Genomic DNA, 21393 nt, shown 5'->3' on the forward strand with positions numbered 1-21393 from the left:
GGGCCTCATCAATCTTCAGTTTTGATTCTTAGCAGACTTTGCAGAGTGAGGGCTCATTCCGGGGGGGCGGTGGTGCAGCTGAGAGGTGTGCGATGGATTGCTGTGCAGGTATGGGCTCTAAACGCACCGGGCGCTGGGCAGAAAGGGAAGGTGTAGAGGAGGGGCAGCACATCTCACAGGAGATGGAGTTTGTGGGGAGGCTGGTGAAGGAGCTCATGACGGAGACCGCAAGGCTGTGGAGTGTCCTCTTGCCATGGCAGAAGCAAGTGGGCTCCCACCTGTCGCTCTGCTGGATAACTTGACGGGACGGGAGGGGAACTTTGTTCCTGTGCAAAGGAATTGTGTCTGTGGCACCGCTGACCTGTGCTCTGTGGGTCAGTGTCTGTGTCACCACTGACCTGTGCTCCGTGTCACTGGTGTCTGTGGCACCGCTGACCTGTGCTCTGTGGGTCAGTGTCTGTGATACCGGTGACCTGTGCTCCGTGTCACTGGTGTCTGTGGCACCACTGACCTGTGCTCCGTGTCACTGGTGTCTGTGGCACCGCTGACCTGTGCTCCATGTCACTGGTGTCTGTGGCACCACTGACCTGTGCTCCGTGTCACTGGTGTCTGTGGCACCGCTGACCTGTGCTCTGTGGGTCAGTGTCTGTGACACTGTTGGCCTGTGTTCACCTCAGGGTCCCCGCTTTTACCTCAGAGCCCCCGTGGGGTCCCCCCATCACCTTTGGGGTCCCTCCCCTGTCACCTCGGGGTCCCTCCCCTGTCACCTCAAGGCCCCTCGGGGACGCGTCAGCTCCCGCGCCGCCCCTTTAAGAGTCTCTTTGTCTCCTAAACATCCTTATTTACCCTCTCGTGACTCAACCGAACTTCAGCCCGGGATTCACAAAGCCCGGTACGTCACCGTGCGGGGCGTGGCCCGCGCAGTCCCCGCCCCTCGGCGCGGCCCGCCGGCTACCCCACCGTAAGCCATTGAAGAGCTCCCCCTAGCGGCTATGCAGAGCCTGTAAGCTCCGCCAGAACTCTCCCCGCCGCGGCGCAGGCTGCGCAAACGGTGTCCGCCGGTGCGCCCGCCGCGCCGTTAGCGCCCGGCTCCGCTCTACGGAATCGGCGTAAGCGCCGGCGCTGGATGCGGAGCGGGGCGAGGGGGCGGGAGAGAGCGCTGTGTGGCGTGCGCTGCAGCCAATGGCGAAGCGGGGCGGGGCGCGGCGGGCGGCCAATGGGCGGGGAGAGGGGCGTGGCCGGCGGCCGTTGGGGTGTCTGGCGCTGGTGACAGCTCGCGCGTGCTGATGATGGCGGTAAATAAAGGGGCCGGGGGGGGGGGACATCGCGACCCGCCCGAGGGGAGGTGGGAAGGGGCTGAGGGGGGGACACCCCGCTGTGAGGAGGGTGCTCAGGGGTCCTCGGTCCCGTCCCCCCAAAGGGGCCCCCCTTCCCCTCAGTGCGGTTGGGGGGCGCGGGGGGGACCTGAGGCGAACCCCGATCCCCCCCCCCCGGCCCGGCGGCCGCCGCCTTTGTCTGCGGGCGGGAGCCCCGCGCCGGCCTCGGCGGCTCCGCAACTTTCCCTTTGTTGAGGCGCGGGGGCCGCGGGAGCGCCCCCCCCATCCTCCCCGTCCCTCTGCCCCGGTACCGGCCCCTCCCGGGGGCTCGGCCGCCCCCGCGGGCCGGAGCGGGAACAGCGCGGGGGCCGCGTCCCGCGGGGGGAGAGCGCCCAAAAACTGCCCGCAGACCCCCTTGCTGCGCTCGGACCGGGGGTGGAGAGGGCGCAAAAATGGGGAAAGTCGATGCTGATTTATGTTTGTGTGAAACAAGGAAAAGCCGCGGGGTTTGCGTCCCCCGCCCGCCGCAGCGGTAAAAGGCTGAAGTTAATCGGGGGCCTGGGGGTTGGGTGTCTCGATCGCTGGTGTCTGCCCAGGGAGCAAAGCATCCCTTAAAATCACGTTTTAAACACAACTCGAAGCAGAGGGGGCGGCAGCAATTTGTAGCCTCCTCCCGCGAATGCTCGAGTGACCAAAGCAAATAACGAGCCAGTTTTAGCAAAGCTGCTGATTTTAGGAAACGCGCCCGCTAATCGTCTTGCGTGCGGTTGTACGTAGGAAAAAGAAGCGCGATCCGTGTGTCAGAACAGCTCCTGATGTGCAGGTACAGCCCGCGGGGACACGGAGACGCGGCGATGGAAGCACCCGCTTGGTTTGAAAAATACAATGGGAGGGGGGAGAAGTGTCTTTACTTTTCAGAGCTGCACTTGTAGTTTTAATGAGGGAAAGATGCTGTGAGCTCTTGAAGGCGCTGAGCTCATCTCGTGTGGAATGTTGCAATATTTGGTTCTTTTATGTCCTGCTGCTGCGGAGGAGCCGCTCGCCGGGACCCGGGGAGCGCGGGGAAAGATGCGATGGGAGCAACCGGCTCCTTAGCCCGGGCAAAACTCCAGTTGGCTTCGGCGGGAGCTGCTCCTGAGCGGTGTCGGTCGTTCTCGTGCAAAGGCAAGGCGAAAAATAGGGATGAGATTAGAAGGGATGATAGGTGGGAGTGGAAGCAGAAATAGGGTGCCGGGGAGGGAGAGGAAGGTGGGGATCTGAGGTGCTCATCGAGAGGAGATGCACGGCTGGGATGTGGAAACGGGGAGGGGAGAGGGAGCTGCAGGAGAGGGTGGAACTGCGAGTATATAAACTGCGTGTATGTGTGAACGCCGGGGATTAAACTTGCCCTGGGATCACGCAAGTGTCGGTGTAACAGAGCGGCTGAGTTGCGCCGCTGGGCTGCTCTGCCCTGGGCCGCGGCGCTCGGGGGTTGATCTTGTTTTACAATCATCAGATGAGTTGGCATGGTTAAAAAAAAAGCTGGGGGGGCGGGCCAGCAAAGCACTTGGTGTTTTTAATTGCTTTGAAAGTATTCTAGGTGCAAACATTCGAAAATTATGTGCCAAACATGAGCAGCATTTGATGTCTCTGAGCTACGTGTGCTTTCAAACACGAGGCTGCAAACGGTAAACGCTTGTTTATTTTTCCCCTAATCATTTTTCCTGTTAATATGAGCTGACTTCAAGTGAAAAGGGTGTTTTGAAACTGGCAGCTTTTCAGCTCTGGAATAGCTCTTGGTCTTGTGCAAGTTCTGTTTGTTACAAAGAATTTTGCTTATTTGCGAGCAGGGCTTAACAATAGTCACATATGCAACGGTTTAGAGAGTGTTGCAGCTAGTATGGCAAGCCTGGGGATTTATTTAGCTGTTGTGTGTCCAAAGATCGTTAGTGAAGAATCTGTGGCCGCGGTTCCTGCGTGTGGTGCAGAGCGCTGTGGTCGACGAGGCACGCGGGAGGCCTGAAGGACGGAGGAATGGTCAACAAGTCTCATGTGCTGCAGCTTGCGAAACAAAGCGGCGCTTGCTCCGGTTAGTACTCGGGTTTGTAAGCTCGAAGGGAACGGCAAAGCATCTCATTTGTGCATTGAACTGTTAATCATAGGAATACTACTGATAAAACATGTAAAAGTCACGTTTAGCTTGGTGTACGGCCGCTCGTCTGAGAGCCTGAGTGCTGGTTCTTGCGACTAATCGTGATCCTTCGCACGGCGTTGGCTTGTTTGCGGCTCTGTGCACATCAGACATTGCAGGCTGCTTTTTTAAATAAGGCTCACTAGAGAAGTTCATTTAATTAGGTGATCATAACATGATGCACTGCCAGGTCTGTCCTCTTGAGAACTTCACTGGGAAAGCAGAAGACAAATACAGAAGCAGCGGCAGCTCTTTCCGGTGCATCCCCGCGCCTCCCGCCATGTGCTCCTCGCTGCTCTCGCCGCTCTGGCTGTGTCATTCAGCCGCGTTTTCAAACGAAGACAGAGAACTGGAACCCGCGGCTGTGACAGCTCAGTTAGTGTGAGTGCAGCTGAAACGCGTCTTGGTGACGTATCAGTCGTGACAAATTACTATTGTAGAAAAGCGTTCCAAGGAGGTGCTTTCTCGACGTTTTGTCGTTTTGCTAGCTGGAATGCAGAACGGTGCTTCAGCCAAAGCAAAACCCGCGTACTTGGATGTAGGGATCCCTACAGAAGGCAGGAATTACTAAATAACGTGCTCCATCTCGATCCTTAATAGCATGGTTGCTCATATTGTACCTCAGTTTGTTGTTTGTATCACGAAAACTTTTACACTCAACCTCTAAACAAACACCCTGAAAAAGGAACTTTTTGTTTTGGCCTCTCTGGGTGAAGGCAGTTTAGAAAGGACCAATTTAATGGAGAAAAGCTTTAGCTCACTTATGTTCTTTTCAGGCTTTTCAGTCGAAGCATGGAAGATCAAGCCAAGAGTTATGGGCCACAGCTGTGTTCCTCCATTGAGACCTTCTATAGCGCATCAGCTGAGCTGATTAAGAGATGGTGACCACAGCTCCCTTCCCTTTTTCCCTCTGAAAGGCAAATCCGTCCACTTGATTGAGAACCGCTGCGCTGCAGCCGTGTTTCCCCATTCACTTTGCGGTGGGCGGCTCAGATCTGATGAAGAAATGCTGTCCCGTAATTGCGTTGTGCCCCTGTCTCGTGGCCTGAGGAGGCTCTGCAGACAGCTCGCGGTTCTGAGCCGCGGGCGGAGCGAGCGAGGCCGGCGCCGCCTGCGAGCTGGGGATGCGGATGAAGAGATAAGCAGCTTGGAGCCAGAAATACGCGGTGTCCTCGCGGGCAGCGAGCGCCTTTCTGCTCCGTTTGTTCCCCTGTCCGGGGCTCCGTGTCGCTGAGCTCGCTCTGCTCGATGCGTTTGTGCCAAACGCGCTCGCCTTTTCTCCAAACAGCAAAACTGTGTTTTATATTGAATCCGTTATTTTAATGTGATGAGCCCTGTTTGTCTCTTGCCTCGTGCTGAATACAACTTCACCCGCTAATTTTAGATAGTTTAGAATTCCACGTTCTGTTGTATATTAAATGCGTTCCAGCTGAATAACAAGAGCCGTGTGAATTAAGAAAATGATAAGAGATTTGTGGCTGCCTTCTAGCTCGAGCATTATCTGCATAAACACCGAACTGTAGCCTGTCAGAACCAACAACTTTCTCATCCACTAAACTTCAGCAAGACCAGTTCTGCACTAATTCCTCCCGTCCCCCCCACGCAGGTTTGTGTAACTCAGTCAAACGAGGAGCAAACATTGGTTTTGGCTAATTTGGCCTTGCATTTGTGTTCACTGGGAGGGTTTTATACTTGGTAAGAGTTGGTGGCTCTTCTGAGTGGAGAGAGATATCTAAATATTGATTTAAACAGACCGCACGTCTATATGCTTGTGTGTGTGTATCTATAGATACTGGACAGGACAATGTGCTTTGGGATGCGTGGGGGTTTTCAGTCATTACCAACCGGTGAAAAGCGATGTGTTCTAATTCAGAGATGGCAGCTGGTTCAGTGCGAGCCAGGGGGACCCTTAACGATAAATTAATCAAAACTTGGGCTGTGCGTTACTTAAAATTAAACCCCGTTGTCTGGGGATGTAGATCGGTGGCTTTTTCTCTCCTCGCTGTCCCATCCGTGCTTCCTCTCATGGAAGCATAGAGAGCAAGAGCAATTAATTAAGGTGGTTTGTTGGACTTCTGATTAAATTGAGAGAGTGATGGTTAAATATCTCTGCAAAGATACAAAAGGAGGGGAAAGACGGCTCCTCACTCTCCTTACTGGTGCCTTTCGGTTTTTGATGTGCTTAAAACCCACACAAACGTGACAAACATGTTTGAATTTTGAGTGTTCTAGACTTAGCATAGTATTAATTATTCTCCAAAAAATCCGTGTAAAACTCTGCTGTTCTGTACAAGTTGAATCAGCTGTTTATTCAGTGGAGTTGTGAGAAAGGGCCCTTAGCTTGGGTTTAATGATGTTTAATCATTCTTTCAAAAACACAAAGGAGGTACTAAAAGCCGTTCAGCTAAGCTTTAAAGAACTAATAGCTGTAACTCAAATTCAAAAGTGATTTAGTTCAGAGGTAAGTCTATAATCCTACCAGTCATGAGTTAATCTGTCATCAGACTAAGACTAGAAGCAAATCTATTTAACTAAGAATAGTTAATTCACCTGAATGAGAGCGAGGCTGAAGATCCGTCTCACAAGAGCTGATTTATTTGCAGAAAATGTCACTCTGAGGCTGGTGAACACAGCGAGTGCTTCTCAAAGGCGGACGCAAAAACCCCGCGTGGACGTTTGCGCTGCTCTTCGGCCCCGCGCAGGGCGGCTCGGCAGCGCTGCCCGGCCTGCTGCCTCGGGCGCCGCGCAGGTGACTGGCGCGGGTAACATCCTGCTGCTTATCAAACGGGAAGGCTTTAGGAACAGCTTTTTGAGGCACTGGATCGCGGCATCAAAACCAAATCCACCCCCGTCTTCACAGAATCACAGAATCGACTGGGTTGGAAAAGACCTCAGAGATCATCCAGTCCAACCCTTGGTCCAACTCTAGTCTGTTTACTAGATCATGGCACTAAGTGCCATGTCCAATCTCAGTTTAAAAACCTCCAGGGACGGTGAGTCCAGCACCTCCCTGGGCAGCCATTCCAATGCCTGACCACTCTCTCTGTAAAGAATTTCTTTCTAATATCCAGCCTAAATTTCCCCTGGTAGAGTTTAAGCCCATGCCCCCTTGTCCTATTGCTGACTGCCTGGGAGAAGAGACCAATCCCCACCTGGCTATAACTTCCCTTCAGGTAGTTCTAGAGAGTGCTGAGCCCACCTCTAAGCCTCCTCTTCTCCAGACTAAACAAGCCCAGCTCCCTCAGCCTCTCCCCATAGGTCTTATGTTCAAGTCCCTTCACCAGTCGTGTTGCCTTGTCCTGTTGTTTCATCTCGAGACAAATTGATGCGATGAACTCTGACCTCTTAGGAGGATAGTTTATTAAAATAACAGATGCTATAGAATCGGGCCGCGGTTGATCTTCCATTCTTAAAGAAGATTAACAACCTGATATTCTGCAAATCGGGTTCCCCCTTCCTGCATCGTTCTGTTACGTCGTGTTGTGGTGAGGACAAAGGCGCAACTCAGATATTGCCCGTGATTTATAGAGAAGGATTTCAGCCCAAACAGGATTCCTAGTATGCAAATTGGGAATAATTCCATCAGGAACAGGGGAGAAAAACAAAAAGGTGCATATGAGCAAGTGAATTATTCCATAGGTACCAGAAGTAGAGGCTCAAGCCTCGCCTGCCAGCTGGACGTCGGGAAGGGTTGAGGTTCTTAGTTTTGCTGCAGCCACTTCAGGTCTCCTTCTGCACACCCGGGAAGAGGCAGGTTTGCGTTTATTAAAACCCATAGAAAATGTTCTTGCTGCTGCTGTGTTTCGCTCACTTGGGGTTTTAAAAGGCTGGGTAGGGGCTGATTGGCAAGGGAAGGGGAGGAAATGATGGAGAGGAGTGTGGAAACCCGTCGTTCTTTCATCTGGTAATCCCTGCTCCTCGAAGGCACCTCCCCTGCTCAAAGCGCAGCCCAGTGTGGCTGTGGCATGTTGCACTTTATATTTAATACTCTTTGCCTATTCATGACGGCTGGGAAGATAATAAGCCCCAGTCTGCTGGGTTGTCTTGTTCTTTATTGCTTCAGTAGATGGCACTGACATGTTCGTCTGACTGATCGCTTTATGTGTTGTATCAGCTGTGATGTTGTTTTAGATTAGTTAATAGTCTGTCTAAGATTTTGCCAGGATGAATATGAATTAAAATGGGGGAGGAAGAACAGCAGAGGACTACCCATAACTTAGCAAGTATTCAGTGCCTGGGATAATCCGTCTTTGTGTCGATCACAAAGAGATGGTGAAGAGGCTGCTGAATGCCAGGGCTGTTCAGTGCTCTGCAGCCGCCGGGATTCTCCGCGGTGCCGGAGCCAGAGAGCTTCACCTCGTACCTGTGCCACGGGGCTCCGGCCTTGCTTTGGTGTTAGGAAAGTCGCTTGTCTTTTGATACAAAAACCATCAGGTTTTGCAAATGCTGGGGGAGCGGAGCAAGGTACCATAGGTCAAAATCTGACGGGTCCTGACCTTGCTGATGGCTTTGCCAGCAGCCGAAAGTTACGTTTAATTTGTTGATGTTGTTGTGGAAATTGTGTATAATTTGCCCTATCAACGGTGGAGTTTTAGTATTTTTAATATCTCATGTCTGAACTATTGCTGTGAGCGTCAACTCTGTATTGTTCGCGTGACAATCTGACGAATGTGATACGCACTGGATGTGAGAAATAACGGTTACAGAGCGCGGTCGGAAGGAATAATGCTTTTTGTGTTCTGACAAACGCAGCGCTTTGGCTGCCTTGCAGTAGGCCAAGACTAAAAGGAAGGGAAAGTGGGGCCGTAAGAAAGCGGCTGTTTCTCTCCTCTATTGCTGCTTTGTTAGGCCTTGTTGAAACATAACATGGCTGGTTTTGTTTAAGTGGTACCTTGTTAATTATTCCCAAGCTGCCCTGTTCGCCGTGCCGGGTCTGGGCCCGTGAACACGTCAGCGCATCCTCTGTCCGTTCCAGCAGCCTCGCTGAGCTCGACTCCTTGCCCAGCTGGGCAGTGCTAGGAGTGAAAGGAAACAAAAAGGCACCAGTTTGGGTACAAACCCCGGCAGTTTGGGGCTGGTGGGGAATAAAATCTGCATTTCCAAATAGTGAGAATTGCTGTGGCTCGGAACTGGGAGTCGGTGCCGCTGATTCTGTGTCTGCTAAAGCTGTTACTGCCGGTGCCAGCCGAGTGTTGTTCAGGGGCAAACATGTAGAACACTTCAAAATGCTGTGGCATGTCGCAATTATGGAAATTACATGAAAAATATATGAAATCACGTTGTCACAATTATGGAAATAGAATTCGTTGGGAATTCATGGATTCTACAAAGCTGGTTGCTTGACCCATAAAGTGAAATTATTGCTTTCTGTCGGGCAGTTAGCATCTACTCGCAGGCCGTTGTGACGCCAAACATTTCGTCGTGTTGGGTGGCTCCGGTCGTCTGTGGTTGCTCTGGCTGCCCCGGGCTCGGCGGGTGCGCGTTGCTGCCCGGGCGCCGTCCCTCGCGCACCAGGGGAAACGCTGCCAGTGGGGCTGATGGAAAGCGGGGCCTCCGCTATACGTGTCCATATCGTGGTGCCCAACTTATTGACGCTTCCAAACGCCAAACCGAAAATCAAACCCGGGAAGCCTGTGAAAGGGGAGGGAGGGGACTTAATGTTTCTCCGTTTATTGCGCTACATAAACTTCTAGGAAGCCGGGAGCTAAGGGGTATATAGCATTTTAATAATGCTTTTTACATCCAGGGCTGCTATGGAGTAACCGCCCACATTTTCAGGGAACTGCAGGACATTGCTCGTTTGTTTTGTGGTGTCCTCTAAAATCGGATACAGAGCAATATCTGCTTATTTTAGCTTCCTGAGATGATTCAGGGAACAAAGTCCCGCAGAAGTTGCGTTCACCACTGAGGAAGCCTGTGCAGGAAACAGGGTTTTCTTCACCGTTCTATTTCATTCATCGCTTTGCTTGTCTTTTCAAAGAGTCGCTGAATCTTGAGTCGTCTGTACCATCTGTAACTCTTCCTCACGTGTTTTCCTTTGTTTTCCCTTTGTCCGCTGTGTTCATTTGCCTGTAACTCACTCGATAGCGCGTCGCCCTGGGTAGAGAGAACCCGGCAATCGGGGGACAGAAAGCTGAGAGGTTTCAAGAAAATCTGCTTCCAGAATAACTGAAGAATTCTCTGGGGCTGTGGTCGCTCTTTGGAGACGCGATGTGAAGGTCTGAAAGCAGCGGGTTTGAACTGGAGGAGCCAAGTGGAAACTCTTCCTGCCCGGGCGAGCGGGCGGCTCTGGGAGAGAAGAGCACAAAGAGCTTTCTGGGTGTTTTCCGGGTGGGTGGGTTAAAATAACCAGAGGAATCAAGTGTTTGAGTAGTTCTATGCAATTTTAACATATATATATATATACTCTCCAATATCTCCTCTATTGCATTTTTGAGTATTTGCAGCAGGCTGGAAATTCTGCTCTAGGTTTGTCCCTAGAAAGTTGTTCACTGGAGGCGAGAGGGGAAGGCACTTGTGGTTTTGCACCCGAGGTTTTTAAACCCATTTGGTCAAAAGCGATATATTTGTGTAGGGTGTGTAGTTTTGACCACAAGAATACCCCCAGCACCTTCCCTGGGCCCTGCACTTCTCTTTTCTTTGCTTTGTGCACATTTATTGAGAAAAAGCAAGTACCTGGTGTCAACGGATCTGTGCAGATGTCTTTAATCAGTTTCCAAATGTGTAACAATGGTGCAAAGAGACATAATAAAGTCATGTGGTTTATTTTAACACTCTTTTAGGGTCAAGAGCCAAATTGTTTCTGCTGCGTTTGGTTCTTGAAGCTATTACAGGATCTTGCCGTAGGTTTCTCCAGGATTATGAGGCACGGCGAGAAAAGCAAGCAGGGTCCGACCCGCTAGTTAAACACCGCAAGTGATTTGCAAGGGAAGAGTTTTTCAAATTGTCTCTAGAACATCACTGGGAGTCCAAGAACAACTGGGGAGTCCACTGTCCTTATTTTCCTTGTATCTCCTATGCTATTATTTCAGCTTTAACTCACCGTTAGTGGCATTGCGGTGCAGCCCCATCCTTCTTCTGGTACCTCTGCTCCATACTGAGCAATCAAGTTGTTCCCCCAGCCCTTATCTGGAAAAGAACAGATCTAAGTAGGTGAGAAAGGACAACTATACAGATATTTCTTAAAGTGAGATCTACCTTGATGGAAAAAACTGCACAGCCAAGAAATAAACCTGATGTACCGTACTTGCAAAGAGTTTTTGTTCATTTCCAAGACCTTAACATGTGAGGTGTTAATTCTCCATCATTAAGCGCTCGTGTTGCTCATGGCTTGTCCTGGGCTGTCACGTCAGCCACGTGAGTTACTGTTCACTTGCAATATCTTAAATACTTCCACCCCGGCGTCTTTGCAGGGTTGGTTTGGTTTTCTTCCCCTTGTGCAACTCTTTACAGGTCCTGACTCATCTCTGTGTTTTCCTTTGATCGCGGCGCTGTAATTTCTCCCGTTGGTGCGTTCTTTGTACTCTCGCTAGTAGGTTATGACAAGCCGTTTGTTTGCTGATGGAAAAGAGGAGCACATTTTGTTCTGAGTCGTGTGCGTGTCTCTCAGTGACTTATTTAACGGTTGGACCCGCAGACACCCGTTAGCGCTCGCGTCTCACGGTACCGCACAGCCCGTCTCATTGCAGTGCTCTGGGTTAAATAAACTCCGTTTATTTCTAACTCGCAGAGCAGCCGAATGTACGTGGGGTCAGGGCTCAGATTTGCGAGAGGAGTATCCAGAGATGCCTAAAGAGAAACAGGTGGGGAATATCACACGCAGTATCAAAGATGCTTTTGTGCTGAGAATTGCTGAATTAAGGTGTAACAAAGCTGCTTTGTTAACTGACCAACGCCGTTCCATTCTCTGTCCTTTCTCAAACAGGAAATCTTGCCGGCCCGCACAGGAAAAGCAAAAGGCTTGTAATTTATATCCTGACAGGCCGCTTCATTGTTAAACATGATTCGGTGCCGCGCCGGCTCTGCCGGTGATTGATTTCCGCGCAGCCTGTTACCCAGCTGAAAGCAGCGACGTGTCAGCGGTGTTCCTTTCTGCTTGGAAATTAAGGATCAATTCAGTGCTCTTGGACAATCTCGTGTCCTGAGCCCTTGCAGGGCTGGCGAGCGACTGCGCTCGGGCCCTGTTTCATCGGCCTCTAGGAAATGGTGTTTAGTAGGCCTGGTTTTTGTTAGACGGTACAAACCTGGTGAGACGCAAGGGTTAAATTCCCAGCACTGTCGCATATGGCAGTGAGCAGAATCACAGATGTTGATGATACAACATAATTAGTATTCTTTTATGTAAATGAAGGCTGTCAATGTTACCATAGTGTCTATACTCTTTGGAGCTGGAATCTGTGCCACTCGGTCTCACCAAGGCGAGACGGGATTATTCCACAGTTCTCTGTCAAGACCTGAGCAGGAAAATTAAGAAGAAAGAGGGAAAAAAGGTCAGAGAGGAAGGTGGGACGGGATGTTTCCAGTTTGGAAGGAGGAGACCCAGTGTGTCCTTTGTTTAATGCGGGATTTCCCAGAGTGTCTTGGCGGGGTTTGTGAGGGGACGAGCGCAGCGCTGGGCACGTTCTGGGCTGCTTTAAATCAATAACGAAAACGGTGATTTAGGCACCGCAGAATCATTCTGTGCAGATGGATTCTGGAGTGGCCACTTGTGTTTCAAGTTGAGTTCAATAGTAGAAGAGCTTTGATTTTTGTCTTTAACAGATCCCACCTTTAGCAGCAGCATCACTGGAAAAGGAGAGTCATTTAAGTAAATTAGCATGATTTGGGGACCACTATCAAGATGTTTTCTTGACGTGGTCAGGTGGGTTTTCTGCGGCTGGTTGGTGTCTGCCCTGAAGCTTCGGGGCCTCCGGGGTGCTGGACTCTGCCCCTTGTAAACGGAGTTTTGGTCTCAGTGTTCGGTACGCAGAGCTGACGCTCTGTGACATCTGTAACCGCTTGTGCGTGCTGCCGCTGTCCCTCCCGTCACCACGTTCTGTTGCGTTCAAGTGCTGTAGTTGTAGATGTGTAAGCCAGGGAATTTAGTCTTTCTTGGATTATGACAACGGATGTGTGTTTTAAATCTTTCCTGCCTTGGGAAAAATGCAGGTTTTTGCTGTTTTTCTTTCCTCTGTAGTTCTTATTTTGTTGCCGCTCACATTTGAGAACTGTTCATTGCTTCATTTTTATTGTTTGCAAAATCATCTAGAAACCAAATTTAATTCAGGATAGATTTCCCTTTCTTTTCCCATCTCCTCCCTGCTCCTTTCCCCGAGTTACGGAAGCAGCCAGAACGGGCGCGATCACGGGAGCTGCGTGTTTGCGCCCAGTTCTTTTAACTCACATCTTTTCTTTGCCATATGCTGGGGCACCCACTACTAAAGACTTGTGGAGAGGCCACGTCGTCAGCACGTTTATAGATTATCAGAAAATGAAAGCGGGAAGATGGAAATTCCAGACTGCCTCTTCCATGTGCCGTTTCTTACCATCTCTGTGTTTGTGTCCGAGCTGCGTTCATGCTTCGACTTCCAGAAAATTCTGGTTTCTGTAATAAACGTGTTCTCCGCTGCAGCGCTTGCACCGAGGGGATTAATCGTGTTGGAAAGCAGCTCTGCCCGCGTTCTCACTTTGTGTATGTGCATCACAAGAATATTCTCTCTCCAGGGCTTTGGAGCTGAGCTGCCTCACAGCGAAGACTTGAGCAGTAATTAACCCCTGGCAGAGGCGCCGCGGCGGACATGGGGCGGGCGGGCGCCCCGGAGGCGGCTCCGCGGAGGGGAGGATGTTCAGCCGGGACCCCGTGAGTAGCCGGTCCTGCCCCCGGTCCTGCCCCCGGTCCTGCCCCCGGTCCTGCCCCCGGTCCTGCCCGCGGCGCCGGGCGGCGCGGGGACGGGCAGAACAAACCGCGGCGCTGGCGCACGGCGGTTCGGACACGCTCTTTGGGTCTTTTATACAACACGGGGGCACAGGACACGGAGTGAAAGGTTTTTGCAGCTTCGTGTATCCCCGATTTGATTTATCTCCACTCACACTATAGAGATTTAGTAAATCAGTTGCTTTTACTGCTTGTGCACTCACACAAACGTGCACATGTACAGATGTTCCTTTAGGTTTACTATAACATGGTCTTACATATTTCATTTTTTTCCCCGTTGATTTTCTTTTTAAAACATGGGAATGTGCGGGACGCTGTGGGAAATCGGGGAATTCGAGGATAGAACGTGAAGCCTGCAGACTTGCAAATGCTCTGGTTATGACAATTATCTGATCTTTTTGTGGCTTCTGTGGGAAGTTGGTAACCTCGGCCTGGTTCCCGATGGCATGCACTCCGATTCCAACTGCGTTTCGTATGTATCAGTTTCACAAGGGCAGCCAAAGATCAAACGTGTGTGTGGACGGAATGAATCGTTTCCCCGGGGGGGCCGCTCTGGTTGGGTGAGGTGGCGGGGGCCGCCTGGGCCATCCTGAGCAGACACAGACACTTTTCTTCTGTAGACCTTGTCAACCCAATATCTTTTGCTGCTACTAAAAACCACTTTTAAAAAACTAAGCAGAAATAATGCAAACTGCGGTTGGGATTGACAAGACGTGACGTCTGTATTTTTATAGATCTTTACAGCTGGTACAAGAGAGAGAATTTTGAATGCGTATAGTGGCTCTAAGACCTTCTCCTTTCTCTTTTTGCCCCCCAAGGTCGAAGCAGCGCAGACTCCTGTGAGACATGGATAGATGCAAACATGTTAGGCGGCTACGACTCGCCCAGGACCACTCGATCCTGAACCCGCAGAAGTGGCACTGCGTGGACTGCCGCACCACCGAGTCCCTCTGGGCTTGTCTCAAGTGCTCCCACGTGGCGTGCGGGACGTACATCGAGGAGCATGCCCTCAAACACTTCGAAGAGACCAGGCACCCGCTGGCCATGGAGGTCAACGATCTCTATGTCTTTTGCTACCTTTGTGAAGATTACGTCTTGAACGATAACCCGGAGGGCGACTTGAAGTTGCTGAGAAGTTCTCTGTCGGCGATTAGAAGTCAAAAACATGATCCGTCGACAAGGAGCGGCAGGACGTTGCGATCGATGGCTTTGGGAGAGGACGTGTGCAGCCACCCACGGAGCCCTCAGGGACAGTCTCAGATGCTCACCGCGCTCTGGTACCGGCGCCAGGCCCTGCTTGCCAAGGCGCTGCGGACCTGGTTCGATAAGAGCTCTAGAGGCCAGCTGAAACTGAAACAAAAGAGGCAAATGGAGGAGTTGGAGAAAAAGAAGGAGGCGGCTCGGCAGCGGCGGCAGGAGATGAAGAGGCAGCTCCTGGAGGAGCTGGCGAACACTCCTCCGCGCAAGAGCGCCCGGCTGCTGTCTCACGCGCACAGGGACAACTTGATTCCAAGGAAATTCAGGGAGGTGGCGGCCGCTTCTCCTACCTCAAGGCAGGTGCAGAGCAGCAGGTTCAAACAGTTCTATTCCATCCGGCGTAAGCCTCTGATGACTCCCGGGGTGACAGGTCTAAGGAACCTGGGAAACACGTGTTATATGAATTCTATTCTGCAAGTGCTAAGTCACCTCCAGAAATTTAGAGAATGTTTTTTGACACTTGATCTCTGTGAAACAGAAGAACTCTTAGCCAAAACTGTGAACGGGAAGTCTCGGATGCCTGGCAAATTGGCAAACGGGTCGGCCGCTAATGAGCCGGGGAGGACTGACAAAGTGGGACCCTGTGGCGCGCAGGGCCTGCCAGCTGCCTTAAACGGCGGCTCCTCCATAAGCAGGAGTTTAGAGCTCATACAGCCCAAGGAACCGAGTTCAAAGCACATCTCCCTCTGTCACGAGCTGCACACCCTGTTCAGAGTGATGTGGTCGGGGAAGTGGGCGCTGGTGTCGCCGTTCGCCATGCTGCACTCCGTGTGGAGCCTCATCCCCGCCTTCCGAGGCTACGACCAGCAGGACGCGCAGGAGTTCCTCTGCGAGCTGCTGGACAAGGTGCAGCAGGAGCTGGAGTCGGAAGGAACCAAGCGCAGGATCCTCATCCCGTTCTCGCAGAGGAAGCTCACCAAGCAGGTCCTGAAGGTGGTGAACACCATTTTTCACGGGCAGTTGCTCAGTCAGGTAGGCACCTGCTTTTGCACAGAAATCAACTGGAGCCGCTCGCACCAGGGAGCAAAGGCGCCGATTCTTGAGGAGCCACCAGACAGGGAGAGAAGTTGCTTAGGAGCGCCTCCTGAGAAAGAAATCTGTTGGGTTGCTGTGCAGGTTGTCACGTTTTTGACATTTGTCACGTGTATTGTAAATGCAGTTGGCTTCTGCCACTTCAGAATGAAATCTGCACAAGTACAGTAGTTCTGTGCCCTTAGTTGTAAGGTTTTGCCGTGTTTTAAAGTGTCTTTGTAATTTGTTCTGTCCCTGCCTGGTTTTGTTTCTGTGGCTAGAAAGAACGTGATGAAGGACAGAGGGAGCAGTCATCTCGTGCTATAAAGAGTCAGCTCTCCGTGATCATTTTTCTTTTTGCAGGCATGTCAAAGTCATCTTGCAATACTGACCGTGCTTACCAGGGGTTTCTGGAGATGAAAGCGCCGGTCGTGCTGCTCCCTGCGGTGCTCGTGCGCAGTTCCGCTGTCTAAACTCGCTGTTCCCACGGGGCACACCCTGGCAGCCCAGAGCGTTCTGAAAGTCCTCAGTTGCGTTTGCTTTCCAGGAGAAATGAAACGTGTGCACCGCTCAGCACCGAGGGTTGGCAGGACCCGCCCACACGCAGTGTCACACGTGTGTGTTCTCACCACTATTTATATCGTCCCTCTCAGTGCCAATCTTACCGAGCTTACCGCCCGCAAGAACTTACGTGCACGTTAAAGATTAAAAGGTGTATTTTCCAAGTTAAAGCTTTTGGCTTTTCAGGGAGAGGAAGTTTGAAGTCGTGGTTCGTTGGAATCATCTCTGCAGCGCGTGAACTTCTTCTGGGCTTCTCAACTAAAAGCTCTTTGTTGGGTTGGCTCTTGACTCTGGACGTGGCGCGTGTTCTGAATTCAGCGGTAGGTCTGTGTTAACAGCGTGAAGATGCTCACAGATCAGTGTAGTTTATCTGCTGCTACGATACACTATAAATAACTTGCCAAGCTTTTTATTCTACTTATGTAACTCCCGCGTACACGTGCTGGATTTAATTTCAAACCCCTCCATGCGCAGAGTTCCTTCCCCAACTACGGATCCGTCTTGAAGCTCCTGGTGCCGTCAGCGGATGAAGCCGCAAGGTTGGGAGTTGGTTTCTGGCAAATAGTTCTCGCAGTGACACAGAGTTTGAGCAGATTTGCTTTCCGGTTTTGTTACCTCCTGTTCTCACGTTCTGCCTCTGAGTTTAATTGAAAACTTCTCTGCTGTTCTTACTGAATGCTCTGGGATGACATAAGGAAACAAGCGCGTCTGAAATTTGTCCTTTCATGCTCCATTCAAGAATAATTTTTATATAGTTAGCAGATAAAACACTAAGGGAATTATACACTTTGAAATATGCAAGGAAAGCAGAGAAAATGTGGAAGTAGGATTGCATGATAAACGCAAACGTGTACTTTTTGTAGTAGAAAAGAGATCCAGGGTGCTTGTTACCAACGGTGAACTGGTGGTGTATCTGTGATGGTGTTTTTCTCTGTAATGGTGTTCATCCGAGGCAGTGAAGGGAAACAGTGGCTCTATTCAAAAACATGAATCGGGGAAGTAGTTTAAATGATGTGCTGCAGACAGGCAGCTTGCAGACTGGAGTGAGCAGCGTTTCTTCTGCCTCGCAGGTCACCTCTGTGCGCGAGAAACTGCGCTGCCCTTTGGCCACAAACCGGCTATTTACTGTGGGCATAAACGCCCGTCTGCAGGTGTATGCGTTCATAACTTCATCTGTGCCTATGCATTTCATTCCCAGGTCACCTGTATAACATGCAACTACAAATCCAACACGGTTGAGCCCTTTTGGGACCTTTCCCTGGAGTTCCCTGAGCGCTATCACTCGATGGAGAAGGGGCTGGTCCCGGTGAACCAGACGGAGTGCATGCTGACCGAAATGCTGGCCAAGTTCACCGAGACGGAAGCCCTGGAAGGGAGGATATACGCGTGCGACCAGTGCAACAGTGAGTGGCGCGCTGCTGCCGTGTTTTAAACCTGTGCGTTTTGATCCTAGAGGTTCCTGCTCTGCGAGGGGATTAATGAGAAGCGTTTCCTCGCGTGTCCGTCCTGAGTGCATGCGTCCGGCCCGCCGCCTCCGGAAAAAGAGCTCACAATGTGCTCTTTTCCCCTTCTGAAAATGAATGACACCCTCACCCCCTTTGCCTTGATTTTGTTTGTTTGGTAGGCAAACGGCGGAAGTCTTCTCCGAAACCTCTTGTTCTGAGTGAAGCTAAAAAGCAGTTAATGATCTACAGACTACCTCAGGTCCTCCGGCTGCACCTTAAACGCTTCAGGTGAGTGGGGCGCGCTCCGTGGGCAGCACGGGCTCGCGTGGGCGCCCAGCTTCCCGCGCTTTCCGGGAAGTGCACGTGTGTAGACATTTGACCCAAACCAGGTGTGCGATGCCCTGCCAGTACTACTTACATTGCAATCAGTAGCTTGTTTGGAGCACGTGTTCTATTATACACACAATATAATGTTTTGTAGATGTTAATGCTGATTTCCGCGCATTGTATTCAATGATATTTGTCTGGGTTTGCAGACGATTTGAAACAGTGGCTGTGAGGTGGGTGAACTGACGAGGGAGAGTTGTTGAAGCTGGGAGCCTGTGAGAGTTAAATCCCAATATTCTGTATATACCTGCTGAATTAAACGCAGCAAAGTTCAAAATGTTATGGAAAGCTTCTAAAGGGGTTAGCACAGGGAATCGAGGTGTGTGGGGGTGGTATTTATGTAACTGAGTATTTAAAGTGCTGTTAGACCGTCACAGTAGGTGCGTGTCCGTCTCTGGCTGTTGCAAATCTCAGCAGTGTCCTAACAAATAACAAATGGGCGTCAGCTGTATGCAAAAAACGCCGATGTTAGAGTGAAAAGAGAGGTGAAAGCCCCCTGCCGCCCGCTTGCCCCGGCGCAGAACGCTCCTCGGGGCCGTTCAGCAGCGGGTGCTGTGTGCGCGGCTCCCCCGGCCCGAGCCGCCGGCCGGACGCGGCTTTGACGGTGCCCGTGTGTTTGCAGGTGGTCTGAGCGCAATCACCGTGAGAAGATTGGGGTCCATGTCCTCTTTGACCAGGTATTAAACATGGAACCTTACTGCTGCAGGGACTCTCTCTCCTCTCTTGACAAAGAGACCTTTGTCTATGACCTCTCCGCTGTGGTGATGCATCACGGGAAAGGGTTTGGCTCAGGACACTACACAGCGTATTGCTACAACACAGAGGGAGGTGCGTGTGCCTTGTGACGAGGAAACAAATGCAAGAAACTCGTGTGCTGTGCCATAGACGTAGTGCGTTGTAAAGCTTTATCATCCAAGTTGTTTGGAACCAAGTTTCCTGACGCACGGTAGTTTGTTTCCCAGAACGTGTTGCTAGTAGCATGTTTTCTTTTTCTCTCTTTTATTTTCCCCGTAAAGCACGGGTTGCTGCTCGTTGCTTTGCGGGTCCCTTTTACCGCTCGCTGTTAACAGCATGAATGCCTTTCCCATGCGATGTAACCCCGTGGAGCTGCTCCAGCTGGGCGTCTTTTCTCAGTATCCTTGGGATGATGAGATAAACAGAACGTGTTTTGAAACTGGACAGGGACTATTCATGAATAACATCCGCAGGGTTCTGTGATTTTCCAGCAGTCCTTTCTGCAGCTGAATTAGTATTGACTCTGCCTTCTGACGTGCAGAGAAAGACGTACAAATTGGCCGTCCCCAGGGAAGTTTTATTTTCCTAATTGAGTCTTGGGGCTATAATTTACAATTGGTTAAATTATGATTTGGTCTTTCCAAACTCAGTTAACAGCACAGAAACTATCTAAATGTTTTCCAGATTAGCGCCTCTGTTCCAAAGCATCTGTAGGGGAAAGACAGCGATGCCTGTCTCCCGTTTTCTCTGTGGATGTTTCCAGTGAACAGTTCCAAAATGCCCTGGGAAGGAGCGCCGCCTCCCTCACTCGTGTCCTCTCTCTCCTTTGATCCCCAGGTTTTTGGGTCCACTGCAATGACTCCAAACTGAATGTATGTAGCGTGGAGGAGGTTTGCAAAACCCAGGCTTACATCCTTTTTTACACTCAAAGAACAGTGCAGGACAAAGCAAGAATCTCAGAAAAACAACTTCAAGCTCAGGTGCCGTCCAAACATAGCGATAAGGACAGAAGGCTGACGTTCCCATGATGGGAGCTCTGCAGCTCCATCAAGTCTCAGTTTTTTCAAGAACCGTTGGCGCTGGCATCTTTCCTCGCCGCAGGAACGAGGCTGCGGGAAGGGATCGGGTCCTGGTTGCCGCCCAGGGTCCGGAAAAGCGTTACCGAGCTGTGCAATTCTGACACGTAAGATTGTCCTCAGAATCTTGGTTTTAAAGCATCTTCTTGTTAAATTATGCTCACAAAATCCAAGGAGAAAGATCGACGCTGTATTATTCATCTCATATCAAAAGGGAATGGCGTAAGGTGTGTAACAAACGAGCACAGCCAGGAAACAGAAGCATTCAACTGGCTTCAAACCCCACTGGTCCCAGTAATGCTGGTATGACTCCAGAAGGAGCAGGTACAGAACCCTCCCCTCTCACTGCCGTGCAGGTTTCCAGGGTTTGGATCACGCAGTCACCCAGGTATTTATTGGACGGTTGTCGGGTAGATGGGGGTGACTGTCTGCAGAGCCGTTGTGCTGCAGAAATGTTCCATGTTCTTCTAGCAGAGAAGATGTTCCCCCAGGCCCCCGCCAGCTCTGCTGTCCCAGTTGCTTTGCCATCGTTGGAGGGCAAACCCAAGGCCGGGGAGCGTTGTCAGCAGGTTTCACACTGTTACCGAGGCTGTGCGCACACTGGATGGTTTATTCTCTGGGCTGAACTGAAGTGGCAGCTCAGTTCACTCCGAATGTGATCTTAAAACCAGTTCTGCTCTGGAGAAAGTGTGTTTAAAAGCAAAAAACCAAACCCCTGTAATAAAACGGGAGCGTTCCTGTGTGTCACACCCGTTTACAGTGGCAGCAAAACCAAAGCCTGCGCGAGGGCTCCTGCAGCACGACTTTGGTGAGCGGGCTGAGCGGAGCCTGAGCCCGGCCCGCGCAGCCCTGGCAGCGGGAGGGGACGTGGGGGCGCCTCAGGCCGCAAACCAGCACGCGGTTCAGCCCCCAAAGTCTTTATTTCTGCTGGGACGTAAAGGGAAGGAATGTAATTAAATCTCAAATTCCATGTTGAGTTTGGAAGGCTGGAGAAAGGTCTGTATCCATCATCATCTTGATTTGAGAATTGTGTGTGAAACGCAGGGCCTTAGGTGACTGTTCCTAGTCACCGCTCAACCTACAGTTGCACCTCAGGTGTTCTTATAATTTGGGGTTGGCTGTTCACCTTTCATGTTTCAATCAGATCTGAATATGTAACTGCAGAGACACGACCTTTTCAATCGTGGTTTCTTGAGTTTTTAAAGTGGTTAAAGGTGAAGTAATCTAAAACACGCGGCTCCTCAAACAATTGGTGTCCCAAATACCATTCACTCCTCTCTTTCCACTGCCACTACCACAACTCTGAATCTCCTCTCCTACGGGTGAATGGATCTCTCTTCCCTTGGCTGCTGGTGATGGCTGCGGCCACGCAGACGTGAGCACGGCAAACAAGAACCTCCTGCTTTGCCAGAGCACGCTGTCGCACCCGCTCTCCTCCGTCCTTCAGGTCCCCGGGGCTTGTACGTCTGAGCAAGTGCTGCTTTTCGAGCCAACAAAACCCACCTTCTCGACGGTTGAGTAT

The 21393-nt window shown here is 51.0% G+C and overlaps 1 protein-coding gene across 8 annotated transcripts; it reads left to right on the forward strand.

Annotated features, from left to right (window-relative positions):
* Window positions 1–1192: 1192 nt before the first annotated feature.
* Window positions 1193–20618, forward strand: USP49 (ubiquitin specific peptidase 49). 8 transcript variants are annotated; one of them, XM_065039006.1, is made up of 7 exons: window positions 1193–1295; window positions 13189–13324; window positions 14218–15628; window positions 17427–17631; window positions 17853–17961; window positions 18683–18888; window positions 19633–20618. In XM_065039006.1, exons 3-7 carry the CDS (start codon window positions 14246–14248, stop codon window positions 19821–19823), a joined length of 2094 nt encoding a protein of 697 aa, XP_064895078.1. In that variant the 5' UTR covers window positions 1193–1295; window positions 13189–13324; window positions 14218–14245; the 3' UTR covers window positions 19824–20618. The 8 variants fall into 8 exon arrangements, with proteins under 8 accessions (XP_064895078.1, XP_064895082.1, XP_064895081.1 ...); XM_065039010.1 differs by having other exon boundaries at window positions 18683–18737; XM_065039009.1 differs by having other exon boundaries at window positions 18767–18888.
* Window positions 20619–21393: the final 775 nt, after the last annotated feature.

Source organism: Columba livia, chromosome 22 (genome assembly GCF_036013475.1).
Source record: "Columba livia isolate bColLiv1 breed racing homer chromosome 22, bColLiv1.pat.W.v2, whole genome shotgun sequence".
NCBI classification, from domain to species: domain Eukaryota; kingdom Metazoa; phylum Chordata; class Aves; order Columbiformes; family Columbidae; genus Columba; species Columba livia.